The following is a 24,413-nucleotide window of genomic DNA, read 5'->3' as shown; positions in this document are numbered from 1 at the left end:
TGTGTTCTGATGTTCCTGCTTACGGTTTGACCCTTTGTGCACAAAACTGCCCCAATACCATGTGTCCTCTGCCAGGTCCTAGTTTGGGATGGACTAGGTCAGTGTGGGTTTTCATGGCAAGAAGATGTTAGCAGCTGGTTTAACTTACACCTGCTCCTTCCCGTGTCCTCGCACTGGAGAGCGTGGCAGCGGAGAGCTGCTTCTCGGGTGCGTGCATCTGACAGGTGTGTCTGGCGTTTTCAGTGAGAAGGCTCCTGCTGTGCGAAGAGCTGGAGCGCTCGTCCTGCGGCAGCGTCCTCTTCCACGGCTACCTGCCCCCACCAGGTACTTGCACTGTGCTCAGTCCTTCTAAGTGCTTGTTCTCATGAAGCAGGTATATTTACACTCCGGTATGAATGGGGAGAAAGAAACAAATTCTTTGATTCTTTCTGACCTATGAACCTACTAGGGATGGTGAGAACTTTAATTGTGATAGAAGTTAAGTCAGCGCACGTTCAGGCAGGTACATGCCAGAGTGTGTTGGTACCGACCAGCAGGCTTGTGAGCTAGAAGATCTCTGTGGCCACCACTCAGCTCTGCCGTGCACACTGCAGAGAGGAAGGAACGTGACCGTTCTGTACAACTTCACTTCCATAAACAGCCACCGGCGGCCTGGGCCGGGGCCCTCCTGCCCACCCGATGCCAGATCACTGGCAGTTGGTCTCCTGTGAGAGCCCAGGTCTGCACAGGTGTGTCCGGTGCAAGACGGGCAGGTGTGCTGCACGTCACCTCCACCCACTTCAGGCAGAAGAGTTCTGCCTTCCCGTGGCCTCTGAGCAGGGTTCGTCCAGTGGCTCCCCTGCCGAAAGGAGACGGCGAACGTCTGGGGCAGTTCAGCTCCAGAGCAGCTTGAAGTAGTGCATGGGACCTAAGGCCTAGTCACTGCGGTGGAGACACTGGCGTGGACTGAACTAGTGATGGATTTCACTGCCCTAGAGCTGGTGGAAGTGAAGTGTAATATGATAAAGCTTAATCTCATTTCTGTATTCCATCTGTTGAAAGTTTTATTTTATTTTTTTTCATTTTTTTAATGGTAATTAGGTTGCAGTACATTGCTGTATTGGAAGATATATGTTGACTATAATAAACTGCATGTTTTTATGTCTGGTATAATGCAAAATTTTAAATTGTTTCAGGTGAGCTTAGAAATAAATTATCTTACTTCCTTTCGTAGGTATTCCTAGTCGTAAAATAAACAACACAACTAGGTCCTCGGCCGATTCTAGGAACGGACTGAACTCTGTGGAAGGTGAGGCTCGGGGCGGTGGTGCCCAACCCGTCCTCTCTGCCGCTGGCGAGGAGCCTGCCAGGCTAGGTAAGCGTGATGACGCAAATAGAGACCATGCATGTGCTCAGTTCTAGCTGATACTGAGGATTTACAGAGATGTACTTTTTGCCTCACCTTGCTTTTTAATTCAGATTTATCATTTATATCTTAAACTGTAATTTAGCATGTAATTTTTGTATAAAAAGTATGTAAGTCCTGTTTTGCTCTAAGTCTGAAGTGCAGAGTTTGACAGAGTTTTATGTGAAGGGCCAGATAGTAAATATCTCGGGCTTCGTGGGCTACCGGGCTCTGTTGGAGCCACAGCTCTGCTGTGGTGGCGTGGAGCAGCCACAGACGGTGCGTAAACACGTGTGCACGGCTGTGCTCCCGCAGAACTGTCAGGACAGGCAGAGGACTGGGGGCGGGGGAGGCCTGTGCTGTACATAAAATATTTCCTTCTTTAAATTGGCAGGATTTCCTGTGGACCCACGCAAGGTGCTGATCGTGGCTGGCCACCACAACTGGATCGTGGCTGCCTACGCCCACTTCGCTGTCTGCTACAGGTACTGTGCAGGTCCTCATGGCTGACGTTGCTTTTAATTTGGGGGGTAGTTTCAATGATTGTGATTTTATATGCGTAGATTGAAGAGCTGTTTCTTCCAGCTATCAGATTTTCCCTGTTCTCACTTCTGTATCTCTGTTAGATTTAGTTTGCTTTTATTTTCATAGCTAAGTTGGTCAGTACTGCTGGTGGCCTTATATGTCTAAGATCATTCCCAGACAGTATGAAGTTACAGTGGGGCCTTGACTTACGAGTGTCCCGACTAACGAGTGTTTTTTTGAGATACAAGCCATCTCTCGGCCAATTTTTTGCTTTGAGTTGCAAGCTCAAAAAAATTCGGATTACGAGCCAGCTTCAGATACCCCACCGCTAGTTGGCGCAGCGAACGTCACAGTGATTTGACATACGAGTAATTTGAGTTATGAGCTCCGTCACGGAACGAATTAAACTCGTAAGTCAAGGCCCCACTGTACTCCTTGCTTATTAGATACCTAGCTTCTGAGCCACTTAACTATTGTGGGACCCGACCCGAGGGATGATGACCCGAGCCGCGTGCTTTTCTGTCCGCATGTTTCCGTCTCTTGTGCGTTGAGTAGCGAGGGGTAAGGCTCCACACGGGTCATGACAAACACGCCTTGGGAGTGAGGTGGTGACACAGGGCAGTCGTGGGCAGAAGTGATGTCTTTTAATGTGTGCGGTGCATGAGACTTTCCAGAGGGAGTTTGGCTTTTACTAATTCTTTCTCAGGAAGTAAAAGGAGTGAGGAAGAATGTAGACCAGTGGATTTTATTTTTAATTGGAGAAAGGATGGGTTCCTACTTCAAAATCACAATTGCAATGAGAAATGATGATGACAGAGAATGGTATAGAACAGCGGTCGGCAAACTGCGGCTCCCGAGCCACGTGCGGCTCTTTGGCCCCTTGAGTGTGGCCACGAAGTTTCCATCGAACTGTACGTGCGCGCCTGCACGTGGTATTTTGTGGAAGAGCCACACTCAAGGGGCTGCAGTTTGCCGACCACTGGGATAGAACCACATAGAACCATTTTGTGCTTCTATACCAGTGGTCGGCAAACTGCAGTCCCTATAGTAGTAGAACCATTTTGTAGTAGTAGTACAAAATAGTAGTTTAGGCCAGCGGTCGCCAGTCAGTGGTCTGTGAGGTCCGAAAAGTTGGCAACCACTGGCTTAGACTATGATACCGTTTAATCTGATTGCTGAAAAATCAAAGAAAATGTATTTTGTCACTATTATGTTTAAGAGGAAATAGGCACAATAGATTAAAAAATATTTAGAATGTCTTCTGCAGATTACAGATATATTTTAAAGAATCCTTGATGTATTTTTTTAAAACCTGAGTTTATGGTAGGTTTGCCATATGTGGTTAAAAAAAAAAAAGCCTTTTATATCAGTAACCTCCGCCTTTTATTTCATTGCAATAGAGGTTCAGTGGAAACTCCATTTTGAGAGCATTGTGTATATTTTTCATTGAAATTGAATAATAGGGAAGTGATTTTGTAGATGATTTCCTTTGGGGATGACTCTCATGGGAAGCAAGAATGATTAAAAGAACAAAATGAATTTGGGGAGTGTTATTGGAACGTGTTGGCGCACGGATCTGACGTGCGCAGACCATTTCATTTGTGGAGTGGCACGTGTGTCTCTGTGTTGAGGGATTCCAGGAGAGCTGTGAGGCGGGCGTGCCGAGTGCCATCTGCGTTGCACAACAGCGCTACAGACGCCTGCCTGCCAGACGGACACGCGCCGTGGCACAGTCAGTCCCTGAGTGACAGGTGGGAGGAGTGTGCAGCGGCATTTCCTGCTCTTAATTTTGACCGTAACCTTTCTGTGCCTTCACGAGTGTCCGTGATGTCAGAGCCCAGGCAGAGAGTGACAGGGAAAGAACCGAGGGCCCCGTGGAGTTCCTAACTTACTCAGCACAGGGGCAATAAGTTTTCCAAAAGAAGAAACTCAAATTATTTTAAGAGGGTAATTTTTCCTGCAAGTTGTTTTTCCACTGCTTTATATACCAACTAGAGGCCCAGTGCATGAAATTCGTGCACGGGTGAGGCGTCCCTCAGGCTGGCCTGCATCCTCTCCAGTCTGGGAGCCTGCCTGCCTGATTGCCCCTAACTGCTTCTGCCTGCCAGCCTGATCGCCCCCTAACCACTCCCCTGCCAGCCTGATTGCCCTTAACCGCTTCTGCCTGCCTGCCAGCCTGATTGACGCCTAACTGCTCCCCTGCTGGCCTGATCACCACAACTGCCCTCCCATGCCAAAACCCGCCTCCACCGGAACCTGTCTCCTCCACACGAGGCCATCTTGTGGCGACGTTGCGTGCCAGGGCGTGAGGACCACCTAGGCCCGTGGTCGGCAAACTGTGGCTCGTGAGCCACATGAGGCTCTTTGTCCCTTTGAGTGTGGTTCTTCCTAAGCCTTAGGAGTACCCTAATTAAGTTAATAACAATGTACCTACCTATATAGTTTATTTTATTTTATTTTATTTTATTTATTTTTACTGTTTTTTTTTTATTAATGTATTACAAATGTGTCCTCATCCCCCCCATTAACCCTCAACCCCCCCACCCCACACACACATACACTCATGCTCCCATCCCCCTTGTTGTCCATGTCCATTGGTTTGGCTTATATACGTGTATACAAGTCCTTCGGTTGATCTCTTCCCCTTACCCCTGCCCTCCCCTACTTTCCTTCTGGGGATTGATAGCCGGATCGCTGTTTCTCAGTCTTTGGATCTGTCCCTTTTCATCAGTCTATGGTGTTCTCTATATTCCACAAATGAGTGAGATCATGTGGTATTTATCTTTCTCTGGCTGGCTTATTTCACTTAGCACAATGCTCTCCAGTGTGTTTGAGGCAGCTCTGCCTCTGTATCTATTTTTGTTCATGAGTTTATAATGGTCTTTATTATCCATGAATGAGTGAGATCATGTGGTATTTTTCCTTCATTGACTGGCTTATTTCACTTAGCATAATGCTCTCCAGTTCCATCCATGACGTTGCAAATGGTAAGAGTTCCTTCCTTTTTAGAGCAGCACAGTATTCCATCGTGTAGATGTACCACAGTTTTCTAATCCATTCATCTGCTGATGGGCACTTAGGCTACTTCCAAGTCTTAGCTATGGTGAATTGTGCTGCTATGAACATAGGGGTGCATATATCCTTTCTGATTGGTGTTTCTGGCTTCTTGGGATATATTCCTAGAAGTGGGATCATAGGGTCAAATGGGAGTTCCATTTTCAGTTTTTTAAGGAAACTCCATACTGTCTTCCATAGTGGCTGCACCAGTCTGCATTCCCACCAGCAGTGCAGAAGGGTCCCTTTTTCTCCGCATCCTCTCCAGCACTTGTTGTTTGTTGATTTGTTGATGATAGCCAGTCTGACAGGTGTGAGATGGTACCTCATTGTTGTTTTGATTTGCATCTCTCGGATGATTAGTGACTTTGAGCATGTTTTCATATGTCTCTTGGCTTTCTGAATGTCCTCTTTTGAAAGGTGTCTATTTAGATCCTTTGCCCATTTTTTGATTGGATTGTTTACCTTCCTTTTGTTAAGTTGTATGAGTTCCCTATAAATTTTGGAGATTAGGCCCTTATCAGATATGACATTGGCCAAGAATATGTTTTCCCACACAGTGGGTTTTCTCGTTGTTTTGTTGATGGTTTCTTTTGCTGTGCAGAAGCTTTTTATTTTGATGTAGTCCCATTTGTTTATTTTCTCTTTAGTTTCAAGTGCCCTGGGAGCTGTATCAGTGAAGAAATTGCTTCGGCATATGTCTGAGATTTTGTTGCCTTTGGATTCTTCTAGAATTTTTATGGTTTCTCGTCGTTCATTTAAGTCCTTTATCCATTTTGAGTTTATTTTTGTGTATGGTGTAAGTTGGTGGTCTAGTTTCATTTTCTTGCATGTATCTGTCCAATTTTCCCAACACCATTTATTGAAGAGACTATGTTGACTCCATTGTATGTTCTTGCCTCCTTTGTCAAATATTTATTGAGCATATTGGTTCGCGTCGATTTCTGGGTTCTCTATTCTATTCCATTGATCTATATGTCTGTTCTTGTGCCAGTACCAGGCCGTTTTGAGAACAGAGGCTTTGTAATACAGCTTGATATCTGGTATTGAGATCCCACCTACTTTGTTCTTTCTCAGGATTGCTGCAGTATATAGTTTAATTTTAAAAAATTTGGCTCTCAAAAGAAATTTCAATCGTTGTACTATTGATATTTGGTTCTGTTGACTAATGAGTTTGCCGACCACTGACCTAGGCTTCTATTAGTATAGATAAATTCAAACCTTTAAAGAAATGGAAGCACACAGTGCACCCTGGGTAGTCTCCACTGGCTCGCTGGTTTCCTACGTTGCTAGGCTTCACTCCTGCTTCTTTCTCGCTGGGTTTGGAGCAGTTCCTTGCACTAATGCAGAGGAGTTGTCTAACTTGCCACCTTGGAGCTTCACATCGCACTTGCGAGCTTTCGTCTTTGTGGGATTTACTTCTTGTATGTGGTGTGAGATTTAGGAATCTATTTTCTTCCCAGTGGGTAGGTACTTATGTTTTGATTGTTACAGAAATCATCCTTTCACACTTAAACATGAACGCTTTTATTTTGCTACACACACACACACACACACACACACACACACACAATCTAATTTTAGACTCTTATGATCTTACATGTTGTCTCTTCCCATACACTGTAGGTCAGTGTGTTATAATAAGCTCCAAAACTCGTGGGCCTGGTTCCCTCATGTGTTTCTGTGAGACCTTCCGTGGAAGGTAGCCACACTCTTTGTATAGAATCCTGGCTGCCAGGTATCGGCTCATTGGCTCACCGGAGCAGGAGGCAGGCAGGCGCCAGGATAGCAGCACTCACTCTGTAGTATTTTATATTTTAAATTCTGCATTACCTCTGCGGAAAGTGATAGAGCAAATATGTCTTCCTTGTACTTAAATTTTTAACTTACAAACTAAAGTAAATTTACACATTGGATTAAGTTCTATGGTTGTTATAATTGTTTTCAAATACACTATCTTGATATTTCTACTCTTTTTTTTTTTTGCCTTCTCCTTATTTTGTAATACCCAAATTTCTATAGAGAAAAAAGAACTTGGAGATATGAACCCCGAAGACTAGATTGCATATACAGGGTGTCCCCCAAAAATGTATACACACTTTAACAGCTGACAGCTCAATTGATGTTTCTTTCTTTTCAGATTTAACCTATTGGAATTAATAATGGTATTTAAAGTGTGTATACATTTTTGGGGGACACTGTAGTGTTATTATTTCTGTTCCTAATGATCACAACATCCCATCACTCATCTCGTTGCATCACTTCTGCCTCTCCTCACTGAACAGTTAGTCCCTAAGAACATCAACATTTGATTTCTCAATGTGTGTCAGTTTTCAGAGTTTGTTAGATAATTGCTTCCATTTGTTTATCTTAAAACATGAATCCCATCTGGTGGCTGAATAGGGTAATTACAGATCATTCAATGCTTGGGAAAATTTGATATATTTCTCTCTTGCTTTGAAGTTAATTAAGGCAATCTTAATTCCTGAAATTAATAAGAAGGATCATTTTTTTTGTCTGAGTTATAGTTGTGTTATTTTAGCATACATTTAAAAAAAAGTTTTTATTGATTTTAGAAAGAAGAAGGGAGAGGGGTAGAGAGACAGAACATCAATGATGAGAGTGCATCATTGATCAGCTGCCTCCTGCACACCCCCTACTGGGGATCGAGCCCCCAACCCGGGCATGTGTCCTGACCAGGAATCAAGCAGGTGACCTCTTGGTTTGTGGGTCCTGGCTCAACCACTGTACCACACTGGCTTGGCTAGCATACATTTTAAAACAAAAATGGAACTGGAGTGATTTCATTTGGGTCTTTCAGACTGTCATATCTAAGTACCTGAGTTTGACCTTTGGACGAATGTGTTAGGTTGTACATAAAGGAACATTATTTTTTTCTTTGTTTTGTTTATCCTTTTAGCTGAGGCAGAGAGAAGCTTTATAGTTTAGTTTCATCTATTTAGTGTAACTTTGAAGATAGGTAGGTATTCTGTAGTTAAAGTCAGGTCGCCCATTGCCACGATTGCACAACTGCGCAGGGTCCAGATGTGGGAAGGCTTGCTGTACAACCACACGGAGTATGTGTCTGAAAGACTTATGATGGGGGGAAATTATTAAAAATTTACAGGTGTGATATCAGAAATTAAATATTAAAGAAGGCATTAAATTTATGTGGTCAACTACAAATCTGAATCCTGGGAAGCCTGTATGTACGGGGAATTAATAGGCCTCTTTTCCACTTAGAATGAAACCTTTCAAGTCCAGTCCTCAGAAGGGTTTCCAAGCCTCGGGTTTCCTGCGTTTGCTGGTGCCGAGGTGTTGGAGGGATGTTATATCCATCGCTCCTTCTCTCAGGTGCCTGGGGAGACTGTCCTCTCAGGTACGAGAAGCAATAGATTGAGAGTGTGTGGTCGCAGTTACTAATAATAACTGAAAGGGGTAATAATGATCCTAAAATTCCGATTTTTGTTGGCCATACCTACCCAGTATTAATGATAGTAGCAATTTTTTGTGGAGAAAAATGGAAGGTTTAGCTTAAGTTGCTAATGCCCCCCTTTTTTTTTTTTTTTTTTTGAGGTCTTTCCTAAATTATTCTTGGCAGAAATATAGAACTCTAATCTCTTTGTAAGTGGTTTCGATTTTGTATGTATGTAAGTAGAAGACATTTCAGGACTACTTTCCTGGATTTTAGACGGTAAACACCAACAACGTTTTGTGTTTAACATAAAGGCAGGGGGTGAGCTGTGAACAGCAGACTTTGTGGGGCGTGCGCTGCGCTGTCTGCCGAGTTGCCGCGAGTCACCTGTGCCCGTTCTCACTTGACAGAATCAAAGAGTCCTCGGGGTGGCAGCAGGTGTTCACAAGCCCGTACTTGGACTGGACAGTCGAACGAGTAGCTCTGAACGCGAAGGTGGTCGGAGGTCCCCATGGGGACAAGGACAAAATGGTCGCCGTGGCCTCGGAGAGCAGCATCATCCTGTGGAGCGTCCAGGACGGAGGCAGCGGGACGGAAGTCGGTGGGAAAGCTTTGTTTCTGCTGCGTTTGCTGGTGTCTGTGACATGCTGACGCTTAGCGGTGCCCGTAAATAGCAAAGCTAATTGGTGGTAACGGGGCCGCTCAGTGGGGGAGAAAGGATCTTTAAGGAGGGGGAAAAGTGACGTTTTAGTAGGAAGAGAGTCTTTGCACCACTTTCCTGCACCCGAAACCTAGCGCAGAAGAATTTAAGGACCAGTACAAGGCAGTGCCGCTGCTCTGCCGCGTGCCAAGCGCCTGCTGTTTACCCAGCGTGCTCTGCACCCGCCGTGCAAATGTCAGCTGGTGCTCTAGCACAAAGCATGTCCACACCACGAGCTTGTGGCCAGACATTCACATAAAAGCTCTGCACTGACCGGTCGGTGCTGGTACCGAAGAATAGAAGCAGAGCTCCCGGCCAGCCCCAGCCCTGAGCTCAGCTGTTCGCAGGAAAGAGTGCAGGTCTGCAGGCGCCATGTGGTCCCCGTGGAGTCTCTGACTCAGAGGCTCACTGCGTCTCTCTGTGGCCATGCTGGGCTCCTGGTGGCCTCTTCGTCGGCTGAGCCGCCTGTCCAGTTGTTCCTTTCCCAGCACATGTGGCATTCTGTTTCACTTCCAGGATAAAAGTCCTGCAGACATTTCTGACTTTTAAAGAGTTTTTCACGTTTATTTAAAATATGTGTATATACTTAATTTCCTTATTGATTAAGGTATTACATATGTGTCCTTATCCCCCCATTGCCCCCCACCCCCCCACTCAATGCCCTCACCCCCCTGTTGTCTGTGTCCATTGGTTAGGCTTATATGCATGCATACAAGGTCTTCGGTTGATCTCACCCCCTGACCCTCACCCTCCCCTATCTTCCCTCTGAGGTTTGAGCATCTGATCGATGCTTTTCGATGCTTCTCTGTCTCTGGATCTGTTTTTGTTCATCGGTTTATGTTGTTCATTATATTCCATAAATGAGTGAGATCATGTGATAGTTACCTTTCTTCAACTGGCTTATTTCGCTTAGCATAATGCTCTCCAGTTCCATCCATGCTGTTGCAAATGGTAAGAGTTCCTTTCTTTTCACAGCAGCATAGTATTCCATTGTGTAGATGTACCACAGTTTTCTAATCCATTCATCTACTGATGGACACTTGGGCTGTTTCCAGATCTTAGCAATGGTGAATTGCGCCTCTATGAACATAGGGGTGCATATATCCTTCTGATTGGTGTTTCTAGTTTCTTGGGATATATTCCTAGAAGTGGGATCACTGGGTCCAATGGAAGTTCCATTTTTAATTTTTTGAAGAAACTCCATACTGTTCTCCACAGTGGCTGCACCAGTCTGCATTCCCACCAGCAATGCACGAGGGTTCCTTTTTCTCCGCATCCTCACCAGCACTTGTCGTTTATTGATTTGTTGATGATAGCCATTCTGACAGGTGTGAGATGGTACTTTTGTTTTGTTTTGCATTGTCCTTTTGTTTTGCATCTCTCGGGTGATTAGTGACTTTGAGCATGTTTTCATATGTCTCTTGGCCTTCCTTCTGTCTTCTTTCGAAAAGTACCTGTTTAGGTCTGTTGCCCATTTTTTGATTGTTTATCTTCCTTTTGTTAAGTTGTATGAGTTCCCTGTAAATGTTGGAGATTAAACCCTTATCGTTGATAACATTGGCAAATATGTTCTCCCATGCAGTGGGCTTTCTTGTTGTTTTGTTGATGGTTTCTTTTGCTGTGCAGAAGCTTTTTATTTTGATATAGTCCCATTTGTTTATTTTCTCTTTAGTTTCCATTGCCCTAGGAGCGGTATCGGTGAAGAAATTGCTTCAGCATATGTCTGAGATTTTGCTGCCTGGGGATTCCTCTAGCACAGTGATGGCGAACCTTTTGAGCTCGGCGTGTCAGCATTTTGAAAAACCCTAACTTAACTCTGGTGCCGTGTCACATATAGAAATTTTTTGATATTTGCAACCATAGTAAAACAAAGACTTATATTTTTGCTATTTATTTTATATATTTAAATGCCATTTAACAAAGAAAAATCAACCAAAAAAAAGTTTGCTTGTCACCTCTCACACCCGTGTCATAGGTTCGCCATCACTGCTCTAGTATTTTTATGTTTAAGTACTTTATCCATTTTGAGTTTATTTTTGTGTATGGTGTAAGTTGGTGGTCTAGTTTCATTTTTTTGCATGTATCTGTCCAATTTTCCCAACACCATTTATTGAAGAGACTGTCTTGACTCCATTTTTATGTTCATGCCTCCTTTGTCGAATATTAATTGGGCATAGTGGTTTGGGTCGATTTCTGGGGTCTCTGTTCTATTCCATTGATCTATATGTCTGTTCTTGGGCAGTACCAAGCTGTTTTGAGAACAGTGGCTTTGTAATACAGCTTGATATCTGGTATTGAGATCCCACCTACTTTATTCTTTCTCAGGATCGCTGCAACTATTCGGGGTATTTTTTAAAAAATATTTCTTTTCCTTTAAACTCTGAACATTTGTTCTCAATGGACCCAGACCTGGCAAAACATTTTATTGCATAAGAGACAATAAGGAAAGCTACTAACATCTATAAAGTTGAAGGAAAGGTCATTTTATTTTTAAACTTTTCCCACAGTTTGCCCAGTTTCTTTAAAGTCCCCCCATTCCGCGGGTCAGAACAGATGGGCGTGTTTGTGGGCATCTAGCTTAGACGGTGCAGGTGCAGGTGCAGGCGGAGGGGTGGCTGCTGGTGGTCCACGTTGAAGCCAGGGACCCATCTCTAAATGGAAGGAAAACACATCTTAACATTTTATTTTAGATTATAGACAGTTTTAAGTAAACTGTTAATAATTTTGAAAGGTCTTTAGAACATGTTTAAAAGGAATACTGCAAAACACAGCAACGTATCGTTGTTTTGTGTGTTTCTCTGGAGGCGGGAGGGAAACCTGGATTTCCACACGATAATGTAGTGGACAGTGCTGAGGCTACAGCGATTGTAAGACAGAACTGAAGCTGCTAGTAGAGGGTAGTGGAAATGGTTAAAATAAACTGAGTGAATCTTGGGCAACTTAGAGTTGGTTACCCCCAACCCTACCACCAGAGATTCTAGCAAACGTAAGACCTTACCACACGTCACGTAGCCAGGACCCCGTACTCTCCTAAGATAATGAGTGAAAAAGGGAATAATGACCCAGAAGGGGAGTCGGGTGTGGGGTGTGTTTTTTCTTTCTCAAACTGCCCCTGTGGTGTACAGTCAGCGAAGGAGCTTGCTGGCCGGGCTGTGCTTGCACCGGCTCCTGGGGGAGGAGCTGTGCTGTGAGGCCCACATAGTAATTGTTCACACTCCGTACGAGACGGTTCGTTATCCCACGTTTTCCGGGCCTGACGGCAGCACCCGGGCAGTGGCCAGGCCGGTGTGTCCGCGACGGGCGGCCCTCCCTCACTGTGACTGCAGGGAGCAGGGCGGGGCTGCTGGCGGGGCTGCCAGCTCTGTGTTGCCCAGCGGGCCCGCAGGACAGGCCTTGTCATTGCTGGTCCTGCCCCCCTGCAGAGGGCGGTCAGGTTGCGGGGCCTCAGCAGCAGTGGCCCTTTAAATGTCTTGGTCATTCAGAGCGTCCCCCTCGATTTCCCAGGCCCTCGGCTCTCGCTAGAGCAGCGGTTCTCAACCTGTGGGTCGCGACCCCTTTGGCGGTCTAACAACCCTTTCACAGGGGTCGCCTAAGACCATCCTGCAGATCAGATATTTACATGACGATTCATAACAGTAGCAACATGACAGTTAGGAAGTAGCAACGAAAATAATTTTATGGTTGGGTCACCACATGAGGAGCTGTATTTAAAGGGCCAGAAGGTTGAGAACCACTGCTCTAGAGTAATCCATGTAGTTTGGTTTTCCTGGTTTTGTTTCTACCTTTTGCCGAGCCCGTGGTACTGCAGGTAGTTTCGCATGCTCCGAACAATTGTTTGACATCAAAGTGAAAGTCCTGCTCCATAAGAATTCTTGAAATTGCACGTGAAATGATGATTTCTGCTTGAAGTGGCAAGTTTCCTTCTCAGCCAGGTCTGGCCAAAGGGCTGAGCTTTTTTGTGTGTTAATTTTATTTTGCTGGGTTTTTTTGGTGTTTTTTTTTCTTGGTTGGACTAAAATAGTATATTCATGTACATAAATATGTATTTACACATACAAAAATATACATATGAGACATTTCTATCAATAGCAGTGTTTTTTTCTTACTTTTCATCCAGTGTCGGTCATTTTTATTCCTGAGAGATGTCTGGCTTTAAGATCGGTTAAGACTTTTCACGGTGTTACTGATTGCTGCTGGTCTTGTGTGCAGTGCAGTTTTGCACAGAACGAGGAATACCCACTACAGGTGTACAGTTCAAAAGAAATCAGTTCTCTCTCCCGGCTTACGGTTTTAATACATGCTGCCATTGCACTTAATTGGTTGTTTCTCTCAATGACTTCTTCAATGCCTTGTTTTTCCTAAGCTAGATGCTGAGAAAATTGTTCATGTAGTCACATAATAGGTACTTTTTTAAAAAGTAAAAAACTGATACGTGACACAGCTTAAAAACCACATTAAATAGGTGAGGTATTTTCCCATTATTTTTGGATAAAAAGACATTTTCATAAAGTGTTTTTCAAATAATTAAGGTGATACTATTTGTGTCAAAATTGGATTGTGACATTTTGAAGGTGAACTAGACACCGAGACCTTCCGCTGCAGCTGCTTTAGGGACGAGAGAGCAAGAACCAGGAAGGCGGCGGGCAGCCTCCCGAGAGCCAGGGCCCCTCCCCAGCTGTCCGCGCCCAGGGCAGCCCAGGCTTCCCTGCGTCAGACATCACGCTCCTGCTCTCAATGTGGAATGTTGGTCCTTCCAGCCTCCCTCACTGCTCCCCCTCCCCCTTTCCTCAGATTCCCTGGGCTTCCCATGCCCAGTCCCCCAGTTGATGAACTCCTGTTCTCCTTTTTAAAAACCCACTCACACGACTTCTTTCCTAAGAAATATCCTCAAACCCTTCCTACCCCTTGGCCCTCTCTGGGTAGTTTATACCTGTGTATCTTCTGTTACTGTTACCTTAGGCTCTAATTGGCTGTTGGCATTTTTTCCTCTATTTATACCATAAGCTCCTGGCTTGTGTTGTCAATCCATGGCCTAACATAGTGCCTTGTGTATAAATTACACTGACATCTACTTGCTGGGAAATGAGGGGTTTAGACAAGCAGAGTGAAGGCCTGGGTGTCTGAGTGTTGAATGACTCCTTTGTTTGTCCCCCCACCCCCACCCCCCCTTTTTTTTTTCTTATTTCCAGGTTCTAGATCATTGAGGGTCCCAAGTCTGTATTCCTCAGGCCAGTGGTTCCCAGACACCTGGTCCACGAGCTGCAGCTAAATCTCCATGTACTTTCTAGCAGCGCAGTGGCTTTCTGATTGAGGGGCCTGGCATAGCTCCTGGGACCGGTTATTTTATTTTGATCTTTTTAAATCTACCTGGCAAATCAGAATGATCAACAGGTGCGGGAACCACGGCTTCCGATGACAGGCCGTCCTATTGGTGTGCGAGGGCTTGGGGCAGGCGTCTGTCTGCTTAGGAGTGTGTAAGCTGCTGAAGAGTTGCTTCTTTCTGGTCCCCAAGGTGTTTAGCACCTAATTTTGTAGACATGAGCCTCGGTTAAAAGTAGTCGCCTTTAAGATGTTTTTAAGGTTTGGGTTTGATTGATGACTGATCAGCCTCGTTATTTCTCATTACCGGTTAGGAGTGTTCAGCCTCGGCGTCCCCGTAGACGCTCTCTTCTTCATCGGTAACCAGTTGGTGGCCACGAGCCACACCGGGAAGGTGGGCGTGTGGAACGCCGTCACTCAGCACTGGCAGGTGAGTCCTACCTGGAGCAGGTGGCAGCCAGGAGAGCGTCTGAAACTCCTGCTGACTGTGCACCTGTTTGCTTGTTGTGGAGTCCATTTTGTTTCCGTTGGATTTTACAGAATAAGTGAATAAATTTAGTGGCAAATTTGCTTCTGGATAAAATTTGACTGTTTTTAAGAATTTGAAGTCATTCTGCAAAAAGTGTTTAAACTGTGATTTGCCATTTCTTAAATCCTAGACGTGGTTTGAGTTGAACCTTTTAGCTCCTTTTGCGCTTTCCTTTCCACAGGAACGGACCTGGCTCTGCTTTCACACTTGCTGCTCTGTCAGCACGTCCTTCCCCTCCTCTTCCTCGGTGACTGTCCAGCTCCCGAGCTTCACTTTTCTGCATGTTTCCGTGGCCTTTGCCCTCCCCCCGCGCTGGGCCGCGATGACCCCCTCCCCCCTCTGATCGTGCTGCATTGTCGTTGTTTTTCTTGTTGCCCACAATGCACAAGCCTCTCATCCCTCTTCCCGAGCTGGAGTGCCTGGTACGCGGAGAGCGTCGCATTGAGCGGCACCTGTGAGGTTGCACGCGCACCTCCTAGCTGTGCCAGGGAAGAGCATGGATCTTCCTCATTGTCACTGCTCTAGCAAACCATACTTTCGGTTTGGTTTTGTAGTAAAAATCATGCCCCTTGCTTTTCTTTTAGCACAAATATAAGCAGCTATTAATTTGCAACTATGTTGATCTGCTTGGAAACTGAATTTTTATTCTGGTGCTTGAAAAAACAAAACATGAAGCGTATTTGCCTTCATGCCGTTTCCTAGGAAACAGGTGAAGCCCGCAGCGGGCAGAGTGAAAGTAGGGGAGCTGTCTTTTCACAGAAAGGAAGGTTATCGAGGGAAGACGTACTCTTCGGAAGTCGCTTGATCTGTGCTCTGGTCTCAGGCTGCCCTCGCTAGGTGACTGAGCAGGCCTGATCGCTGTGTGCCCTGCTCAGACCTGGCCCTCCGGTCCTCAGAGTGCTGCGGTCTCAGAATCATGTGCAGAAAGAGAGAATCCTCCTAAATTCTGATAGGAACGTGCCCCTGTGGAAATTCCCATTTTTAAAAGCTTTAAAGGGAATCACATACGTGGTTCTTCACCATTCGGTGTGTGTGCGTGCGTGCATGTGTGTACGTACAGAATGCCCATTTCTAAGCCCCACCTACAGTGAATATTGGTGTTTTTTATTAAGAATTTTGAGAAAATGGAGCAGAAAATAAATTGTAATTAATATCTGACATCTGATGACAATCTCGCCACATCAGGTTCAAGATGTCGTCCCCATAACCAGCTATGACACCGCGGGGTCGTTCCTCCTGCTCGGGTGTAACAACGGGTCCATCTATTACATCGGTGAGTGAGCACGCCCTGCTTCCCAGGGCTCTTAAACGACAAGAACACGTCACCTCCTTTAGTGTTAAATAAACGCACTATTGGTTTCGACATGACCTGAGCGTTTCTGTTTCAGACATGCAGAAGTTCCCTTTGCGGATGAAAGACAACGACCTCCTCGTGACTGAACTCTATCACGACCCTTCCAATGACGCCATCACGGCGCTGAGCGTTTACCTCACCCCCAAAACAAGTCAGTGCCCGCAGGCGCCCTGCGTTCTTGCCCCGCTGCAGCGCTGGGACTATCCCCGTCTGCAGGAAGATTGCACTTGCTTTCATGTGGAAGTCAGGCATGGCCCAGAGATGGGCAGCAGCGGGGGGGTGACATCGAACTGGCCTCCTCCTCCAGCATCAACCCAAATTACCAAAATATTGACACATTCACCTTCCTATTTGCAGCAGCTGATTTTGTTTTGAAATTAGGAGGCTTTATATTTTTTAACCAGAGACAAAAGCTCTTAGACTGCTCATCTTTATTGGACAGAGATGAGCTTATTTCCTTTGCAGATTGCAAATTTAAGTTCTGGAAAGACATTTTACTTGGAAGTTCAGTGTCTATAACTTCCATTGCCTTTCAAAGGCCTTTGCAATGCAATTAAGTTCTGTAAATTACAAAGTTTTTATATTCTGGGGTGAACAGTAAACATACATGGGAACTTAATAAATTATCAGTAATGAAAGGAATTTTAGGAAATTTATTAAATTTCCTAAAGGAATTTTAAGAAATGTGCACAATAATATCGATAGGTGTGAATGTTACTGATAAAATGTCATTTTATGTAATTCACTAAAGGAAATAATTCTTTAGTCCGAAAAAAAACAATGTTCTAGTGCACCAGGGGGTTTGGATTGAAACTGAGGTGAGATTTTAACTGTATTGGGCTCAGCGAACCAGGCCAGGCGCTCTTCAGTAATGCTTCCCCGGCCGTCTCTGGCTCCTCTGTGGCTGGATGGACAGGTGGGTGCACAGGTTAGAATCTCTGCGGCTCAGCCCTTCACAGCAAGCTTGCCCTCTGCAGAGTGAGCGGCAGTTCCTTTGTCTGAATTAGAGGCCACGCTGCTTCTGCAGAGGCAGGAGCCGCCTACAGGCCAGAAGTGCTTTCCAGGGCCTCCAGGCTTTGAGGCGAACCAGGCCAGGAGCTGGTAGAGTCAGAGGCTCCCTGTCTGAAGCTCTTGAAGAGGACAGGCCACTGAACCCCGTCCGTCCTTAACCCTGGGTGGGGCCTGGGCACTTGTGTAGAAACAGAGCCACAGATGGCCTGATGGGAGGAGCTGGGCAGGGTTAGAGACAGCGCGGTGAGTGTGAGGTAACCAAGTGGGGGGGGGGGGTGTTCCAGGGCGAAGGGTTTTGAAACTGTAAAATAGGATATACTAGTTCACCACTCGACTCCTCCAGGAAGATTCTGTATTGCAGCAGAGTACAAGAGATGGTCATGCTGGGCTAGAAGGAACACAGACTGTGGCTTTGCATCCGACGTGTTGCTCAATAAATGTTTAAAGAATTCCTATGAGGTCTCGGGCACTCTAGGGTGACCTGGATAAAAAGGTGATTAGGCTTCTGTCGAGGAGTAGAGGTGGGTAGACGGGAGTAGATGATCCGTGTGAGAGAGCTGCTATGAGAATCCGACACAGTGAAGGGGAGGGTCCCGGTTCCTGAGCTGGGCCGATGGGGCTGGTGGGGCACTGGGTCAGCTCTGCCCCACTGGCAGGGGAGCATTGCGAGGGCAGCTTCCTTCATGGTTTATTGTGGCCTGATGTCCCCCTCCCTCCCCTGTGCCCCAGGTGTCAGTGGGAACTGGATTGAGATCGCCTATGGTACCAGCTCTGGGGCAGTGCGGGTGATCGTGCAGCACCCCGAGACGGTGGGGTCGGGCCCGCAGCTCTTCCAGACCTTCACCGTGCACCGCAGCCCCGTGACCAAGATCATGCTGTCCGAGAAGCACCTCGTGTCGGGTAAGGGGAGGGTCCCTGCTGGAGAGGAGGCCGCTGTGGAACCGTGCCTGGGGATTTCCTAGTTTCACAAACCCGAAGACCAGCAAAACAGCCTCGTGCACATTCCTAGGCATATTTTTGCCTTCAGTACAAAATACCGTTTTTTACAAATAGGTATTTCTTTAAACATTTTTAATGCAAGTGGAAGTACTTGCGTCACTGCACTCGATGAGAAGTCTGCGGGGCCTGGGCCGCAGCCAGATCCGAAACCAAGCCCACGTGTCCCCTCCCCGAGTCGGCACCTCCTGTGTGAAGAACTAGCTTTTGCAGCAGAGCCGACTGCAAACCCCTACAGGAGGGAGGCAGAGGGTCGGGCCGTTTGACCCTGTGAGAAAGACAGTGCTTAGAAATCTCAGGGGTAACTGCTCTTATTTTGATGGAGGTGATATTGTAGCATGTGCCAAAGAACTGCATAGTAAAACTTGCATTTTAATATCCACTATTTCATGTCAGTTTAAAATTTAAGTAAATTTGTCAAGAAAAATGTCCACCTTAGCCACAAATCTGGAGTACTTTATGCATGCAGTGCTCAGTTGTGTTATTCTGCCACCTGGTGGACATCAATATAAGTGTAAAAAATATGTATATACTGGTATAAATGTAATAACATTCTTTTTCCCGTAGCGCGGTGGTTCTCAACCTTCCTAATGCCGCGACCCTTTAATACAGTTCCTCATGTTGTGGTGACCCCCAATTTCATTGTTACAAATTGAACATCATTAAAGCATAGTGATTCATCACAAAAACAAGATGTCATTATAGATGTGTTTTCCGATGGCCTTAGGCGACCCCTGTGAAAGGGTCGTTCGACCCCCAAAGGGGTTGGGACCCACAGGTTGAGAACTGCTGCCATAGTGTTTGTTTTCATGTCTTAATAGTATGAAGTTTTTAACAAAATTGCCATAGTTGCTCATTTGAACCAAATAACAAAATTTGCCATAATTTTACAGATGTTTAAATTTTTCTAAATCCTTGGGTTAATAGTGAAATCAAGATATTATTACCCATGAAGCTGAATAAACAGCCTAGAACTAAATGTCTTTTTAACAGAAAGCTGGTATTCTGAGAATTGAGAGTTTTGTTACCTAAGTAACATTTGTACATTTTTTATTCCTATTGCAATTAGCCAAAATTAAATTTCTTTCTAAAGTTTTGTTTTAAAATGTGCAACTATGGCATTTTTCCAGTAAAAACCGTTGTATATCTACAGTTAATTTCAGATGTTTTCCTAGTATTTACTGATGAATTCATAACTTATTGGTAATAACAAGTTTTTGGTAATAACAAGTTTCTGAAATCATGTCAAATTAGTATACATTTTTATTAAGGTATGCCACAAAATTTACAGTAATTTAAAAATATAAGCCAAAAAGTATCATTATGTGTTCAGACCAAAGGGGAAAAAAAGAGGCTACTTGTTAGGATTATCTCAATATATGCCCACTTAATATTTATATGAAAAAGTAAATGAAGTTAGAGTATATTTTTAAAATACATACTCTTCCTTGATATAAAAATAGTTCTCAGCTTTATAGGGAATCTTAATTTTCCTCATATAACAATCAGTGGGTTCCTAATAGCTTCTGACAAATGTCATTTGTGATGATACGTTTTCAGTTGCTCCTGGTCTAGGTTGTTTAATATCTGAGTAACATAAGGAGAAAGTTTCTGTGGTTTAAAAAACAAACTAGGCAACTTGTTTACTATCTTTTCTCTTACAAATACTTTTCTTTACCCTTTTCTACTCCATAGGCTACTTTTATGAGGGTCCATAGATGTACTTACATACCTTACACGTGCAGAAGGAAAACCATATTAAGTATAATTTTAAGATAAACATGCCATTTGCCACTCCAAAAGATGTGCTGTGATCTATTCAGTGGTGATCACAGTGAAAAGTGAGTGTTTGTGGAAGTGTTTGCTGGTGCGCTTACAGATCCGTGTTCACTAGCTCCTCGGTGTCCCTCCCTCCTAGTCTGTGCAGACAACAATCACGTCCGCACGTGGACGGTGACACGCTTCAGAGGCATGATCTCGACTCAGCCCGGCTCCACCCCTCTCGCCTCGTTCAAGATCCTGTCTCTGGAGGAGACGGAGAGTCCCGGCAGCTACTCCTCTGGGAACGACATCGGTGAGCGCTGTCGGCTTTCCCATCCCGTGTGGCCGGGGCAGAGTGTGTGAACAGCAGTAGGAACCTGGAAGTGAGATTTAAATTATGAAATCCATTTAAAACAAATTTAGTACAGTCTCCAAAGGCTAACCATTTTTGTTTATAATTAAAAGCCATGATGGTTACGCGAATTGGAGCACTTTATTTCTTTAATGAAGATGTAATTGTTCATCTCATTAGGTATGATTCACATAAGGTAATGTGTGAATTATATTGTGTACATCATATACTTTTGTGAATAATACTTTGTTATTTTAGATACTGAGTATGACGGGGTAAGAGAATTATTAAAATATTACATTTAAGTTTTTTATGAAAACACTTTCTTTATGCTAAGAATCTTTCTAAAATGGATGAGTCAGTGATTTGCCTTGCCAAGTACAACCAAGTAAAAATAATTGAATCTTTTCCTTAATTAGATAAGAAAACTTTGCAGGGTCCAACAGGCTTCTGATTCATTAAATTCTATTTAATGGGGTTGCACTTTAAGATTTTTGCATGTTGGCTCCCTCCACCCCCACCCCCCACCCCCAAAAAAAGGTCAGTACATAAAAGCACCTGAGCACATTCTCAAAGGCGGTGAGTGAAGGTGGAGCTTACGCGTTCCCGGGTTCCCACGGGCACTGACCATGGACACCCCTAAGCTCATTCCTGCCTTCAGCTTTAACAGCCTCGCTGCACAACAAACAGTTTTGAAGCATGCTTTTCTTAAAAATGTTTTAATGCAAGTTGAAGTCCTCGCATCATTGCATTTTGTCTGTTTGACGTGGAATGCGAGGCCACATTGACAGGCGTGAAAAATCCTTTTCCCCCAGCATTAATGTTAAATGAAACCATTTAAACTTGCCCTTCTTTTGGCATCGTCTGATCAAGGGCCCTTTGGTGAGCGAGATGATCAGCAGGTGTTCATCCAGAAAGTGGTCCCCATCACCAACAAGCTGTTCGTCAGGCTCTCCTCCACTGGGAAGAGGTAAGGCTTCGGGCCGGGCCCTGCTCAGGACTCCTCCTCAGACAACAGTGTTGAGTCGCTGATGAGCGTGCAGGCACACACACTGCCGAGAGGAGTCTGCCCACTCCCTGGCCTTGCTTCAGCGTGGAGTCAGGGCAGGATATCGAGTGCTTGTTCTCTAGGATTCACGTCAGGTTTCCTGATGCTGGACAGTCAGGAAGGACCAGTGACGGCAGAGCAAACAGGAGTGGGAGGGCGGGCAGCTGACCCGAACGCGGGTCTGGCGCTTCCTCTCACCAGCCGCTGACATTCACCCTCAGTTGCTTTGTTTCTCTGAGCCCCCGTTTCTTTATAAAAGAAGGTCCCCACCTTGTAGACGGCATAGGATCAAATGAGTAAAAACCACGACCTCCCCGGTGGAGCCCTAACCAGTGTAGATGCCGAGGAGAAGTTAGCTTCCTCTTCCTTGTCCGTTTGGCTGTTTTAAAATGTTATTGCCTCAGACACATGGAGTTATAACATTTCTCTTCTTTAAAGACATAACATTTTTTTTGCATATCAAAATTCCTATTAGTACTTAAGAAAGTTATGGATACTCATATTAATGTTACTCTGCTTTTAATAATTTCTCAGTTATCCTTCAGCATATTTCTAATTTCTTACTATTTTAATAAAATCTGAGATGATAAGTTTTTTATCGAAGTTCATTGCATGAGTTGATTCTGGAAAATTTTATGTACTAAAGCCTATAAGGTAAAGACAAAATTATTACCTTGAGAAATGTTATAAATCACTCAGTGTTCTGTGCATGTTTGAAGAAGCTGCCAAATGTTTATTAAAACTGCTGTTGTAACAACCTCTGACAACGTAGTATTTCATCTCCTTGTTCAGGTCTAACCTCCTCCCTCCTCTCTTTTTTTTTTCTTAATATACTTTATTGATTTTTTACAGAGAGGAAGGGAGAGAGATAGTCAGAAACATCGATGAGAGAGAAACATCGATCAGCTGCCTCCTGCACATCCCCCACTGCAGATGTGCCCGCAACCCAGGTACATGCCCTTGACCGGAATCGAACCTGGGACCTTTCAGTCTGCAGGCCGACGCTCTATCCACTGAGCCAAACCGGTTTCGGCCTCCCTCCTCTCTTTAGCTCACACAGTAGCAATGTGTTGTACCAACTACAGTTAGTTTATACCTGTCAACTTTGATTCCAGAGGAAAAGCTACATTTATAAAAATAAGCAGAAATAGAACAGCAGCCCCTTAAGCAGCTAATGCGAAGCCTTCTGCTTACAGACAGCTCAGGCTCCGAGAGGTCAGAGTATCACCCTAATGGAGGGTGCTCGCAGGCCTCTGCCACCGCTGAACGTGTCCTCTGGTTTTAGTTGTTTATAATTTACACATGAATCTTAAATGACTTCCAACATCTTTTCTAGTGAATGTCTATAACTACTTTGAAAGAACTGCTCATGTCTTACCAAGGCTCTTTGACTTAAATTATTTGCCTGGTTTCGATGACTTTTACTACATTATTTTATAAGAACCTTTTCATGAGACTCAAAGAAACAAAGTTTAACTTTGATTCCTGTGACTTGCCTTGACCCCTTTACAGCTGTTTATGTACGTGGTGTATTCACCTCTGACTCTAATTCAGATTTTGGAATTGCTTTATCTGCAATGCTGTCTGTCCCGTGGTTTACGACTGTGCGCCGTCGCTTACAGAATATGTGAGATCCAGGCCGTGGACTGCACGACCATCTCCGCCTTCACCGTGCGGGAGTGCGAGGGCTCCAGCAGGATGGGCTCCCGGCCCCGGCGCTACCTGTTCACCGGCCACACCAACGGCAGCATTCAGATGTGGGACCTGACCACCGCCATGGACATGGTCAGCAAGAGCGAGGACAAGGGTAGGTGTCGGGGAGACCCGGGTACGGGGGGCGCAGGCAGCGGGGTAACCAGTCCTGTGCTTCCTCAGATGCAGGCGGCCCGACCGAGGAGGAGCTGCTGAAGCTGCTGGACCAGTGCGACCTGAGCACCTCCCGCTGCGCCACGCCCAGCATCAGCCCGGCCGCCTCGGTGGTGCAGCACAGCCGCCTCCGCGAGGCCAGCTCCAGGTGGGCGGGGCTGCTCTGGGGAAACTCGTTCATAAAAGCCGGTTTTTAGTGACATTGCAAAGTCACACTTTACGTTGCTGTTCAGTTCAAAAACACTTTTCTCACTAAAGGTCTCCACTGCATGCATCTGGTTCTTTGCATAGGAAGACATTTTTACCCTTTACCTTATTTTGTGAATTTCTGCTCATTGGGGTGCCTGTTTTGTGATTGAGAATCATTCAAAGGAAATCAGAAAGTCATCATCTGTGACCTTGGATAGTATGTGGCATTTTTGTTCCTGATCTTGACATTGTGCAGTTTGTTCTCCTGAGGTGTCATTGACATACAGCAAGCACTACAGTAGTTGCTGGTGAACAGCATAACGATTCGGAATTTGCATGCATCGTGTACTTTTAAGACAATGGCATATTATATCTTTTTAGTAAATGTATTTTAAAAAATCCAAATCTAAACTGAAGGCCCGATACTGAATTACGTGGGTTCTACCGTCGTTTTAAAGCCCTTTCCCCAGCTTTTCTCAGCTTTCCATCCAGAAACTTAGCTGGGGTTACAGGAACAGTCACGAGGGCATGAGGTACAGCGTAGGGAATGCAGTGGGACCTCGTTTCTCGAGCTTGGTTTGTGCTGGGGGCTGTTGGAAAAGCGAATCATTCCTTCCTATTAGAAATAATCGATTCAACCCCCCAATGATTCCTGTTTTAACCTTTCTTCTATATAGTACCTGGCTAATTAGCTGTGTAATCTATACACAAACACGTTTAAAAGGACATGAAAACTTAACAATTATAAGCAGCAACGAAAGCAAAACACAAATATTCACAGCACAATATTCTGAGATTTTAGCCGAGGGAAACTGCTAAAATGTGTATTTGTGTGTTCTCTCCTTAATCACCTGAGGGAGGCGAGGCTGATCCTACAGGCGTCAGCATGGAAGGGCTGTCAGGGTGAGAA

The 24,413-nt window shown here is 45.0% G+C and overlaps 1 protein-coding gene across 1 annotated transcript in view; it reads left to right on the top strand.

Moving 5' to 3' along the window:
• Nucleotides 1-24,413, top strand: part of KCTD3 (potassium channel tetramerization domain containing 3) — a 31,703-nt gene that overhangs the window by 4,925 nt on the left and 2,365 nt on the right. The window contains exons 5-16 of the mRNA XM_081114389.1: nt 244-324; nt 1,214-1,354; nt 1,779-1,869; nt 8,789-8,979; nt 14,712-14,827; nt 16,112-16,199; nt 16,315-16,431; nt 18,021-18,191; nt 20,206-20,361; nt 21,274-21,370; nt 23,071-23,255; nt 23,324-23,462. Coding sequence (XP_080970515.1) covers nt 244-324; nt 1,214-1,354; nt 1,779-1,869; nt 8,789-8,979; nt 14,712-14,827; nt 16,112-16,199; nt 16,315-16,431; nt 18,021-18,191; nt 20,206-20,361; nt 21,274-21,370; nt 23,071-23,255; nt 23,324-23,462 — 1,573 coding nt within the window. The remainder of the gene's footprint in view (nt 1-243; nt 325-1,213; nt 1,355-1,778; nt 1,870-8,788; nt 8,980-14,711; nt 14,828-16,111; nt 16,200-16,314; nt 16,432-18,020; nt 18,192-20,205; nt 20,362-21,273; nt 21,371-23,070; nt 23,256-23,323; nt 23,463-24,413) is intronic.

Source organism: Myotis nattereri (genome assembly GCF_964212035.1).
Source record: "Myotis nattereri genome assembly, chromosome: 20".
Classification (NCBI taxonomy): domain Eukaryota; kingdom Metazoa; phylum Chordata; class Mammalia; order Chiroptera; family Vespertilionidae; genus Myotis; species Myotis nattereri.
The sequence above is the reverse complement of the archived record's forward strand: the minus strand, read 5'-3'. Positions and strand labels throughout refer to the sequence as shown.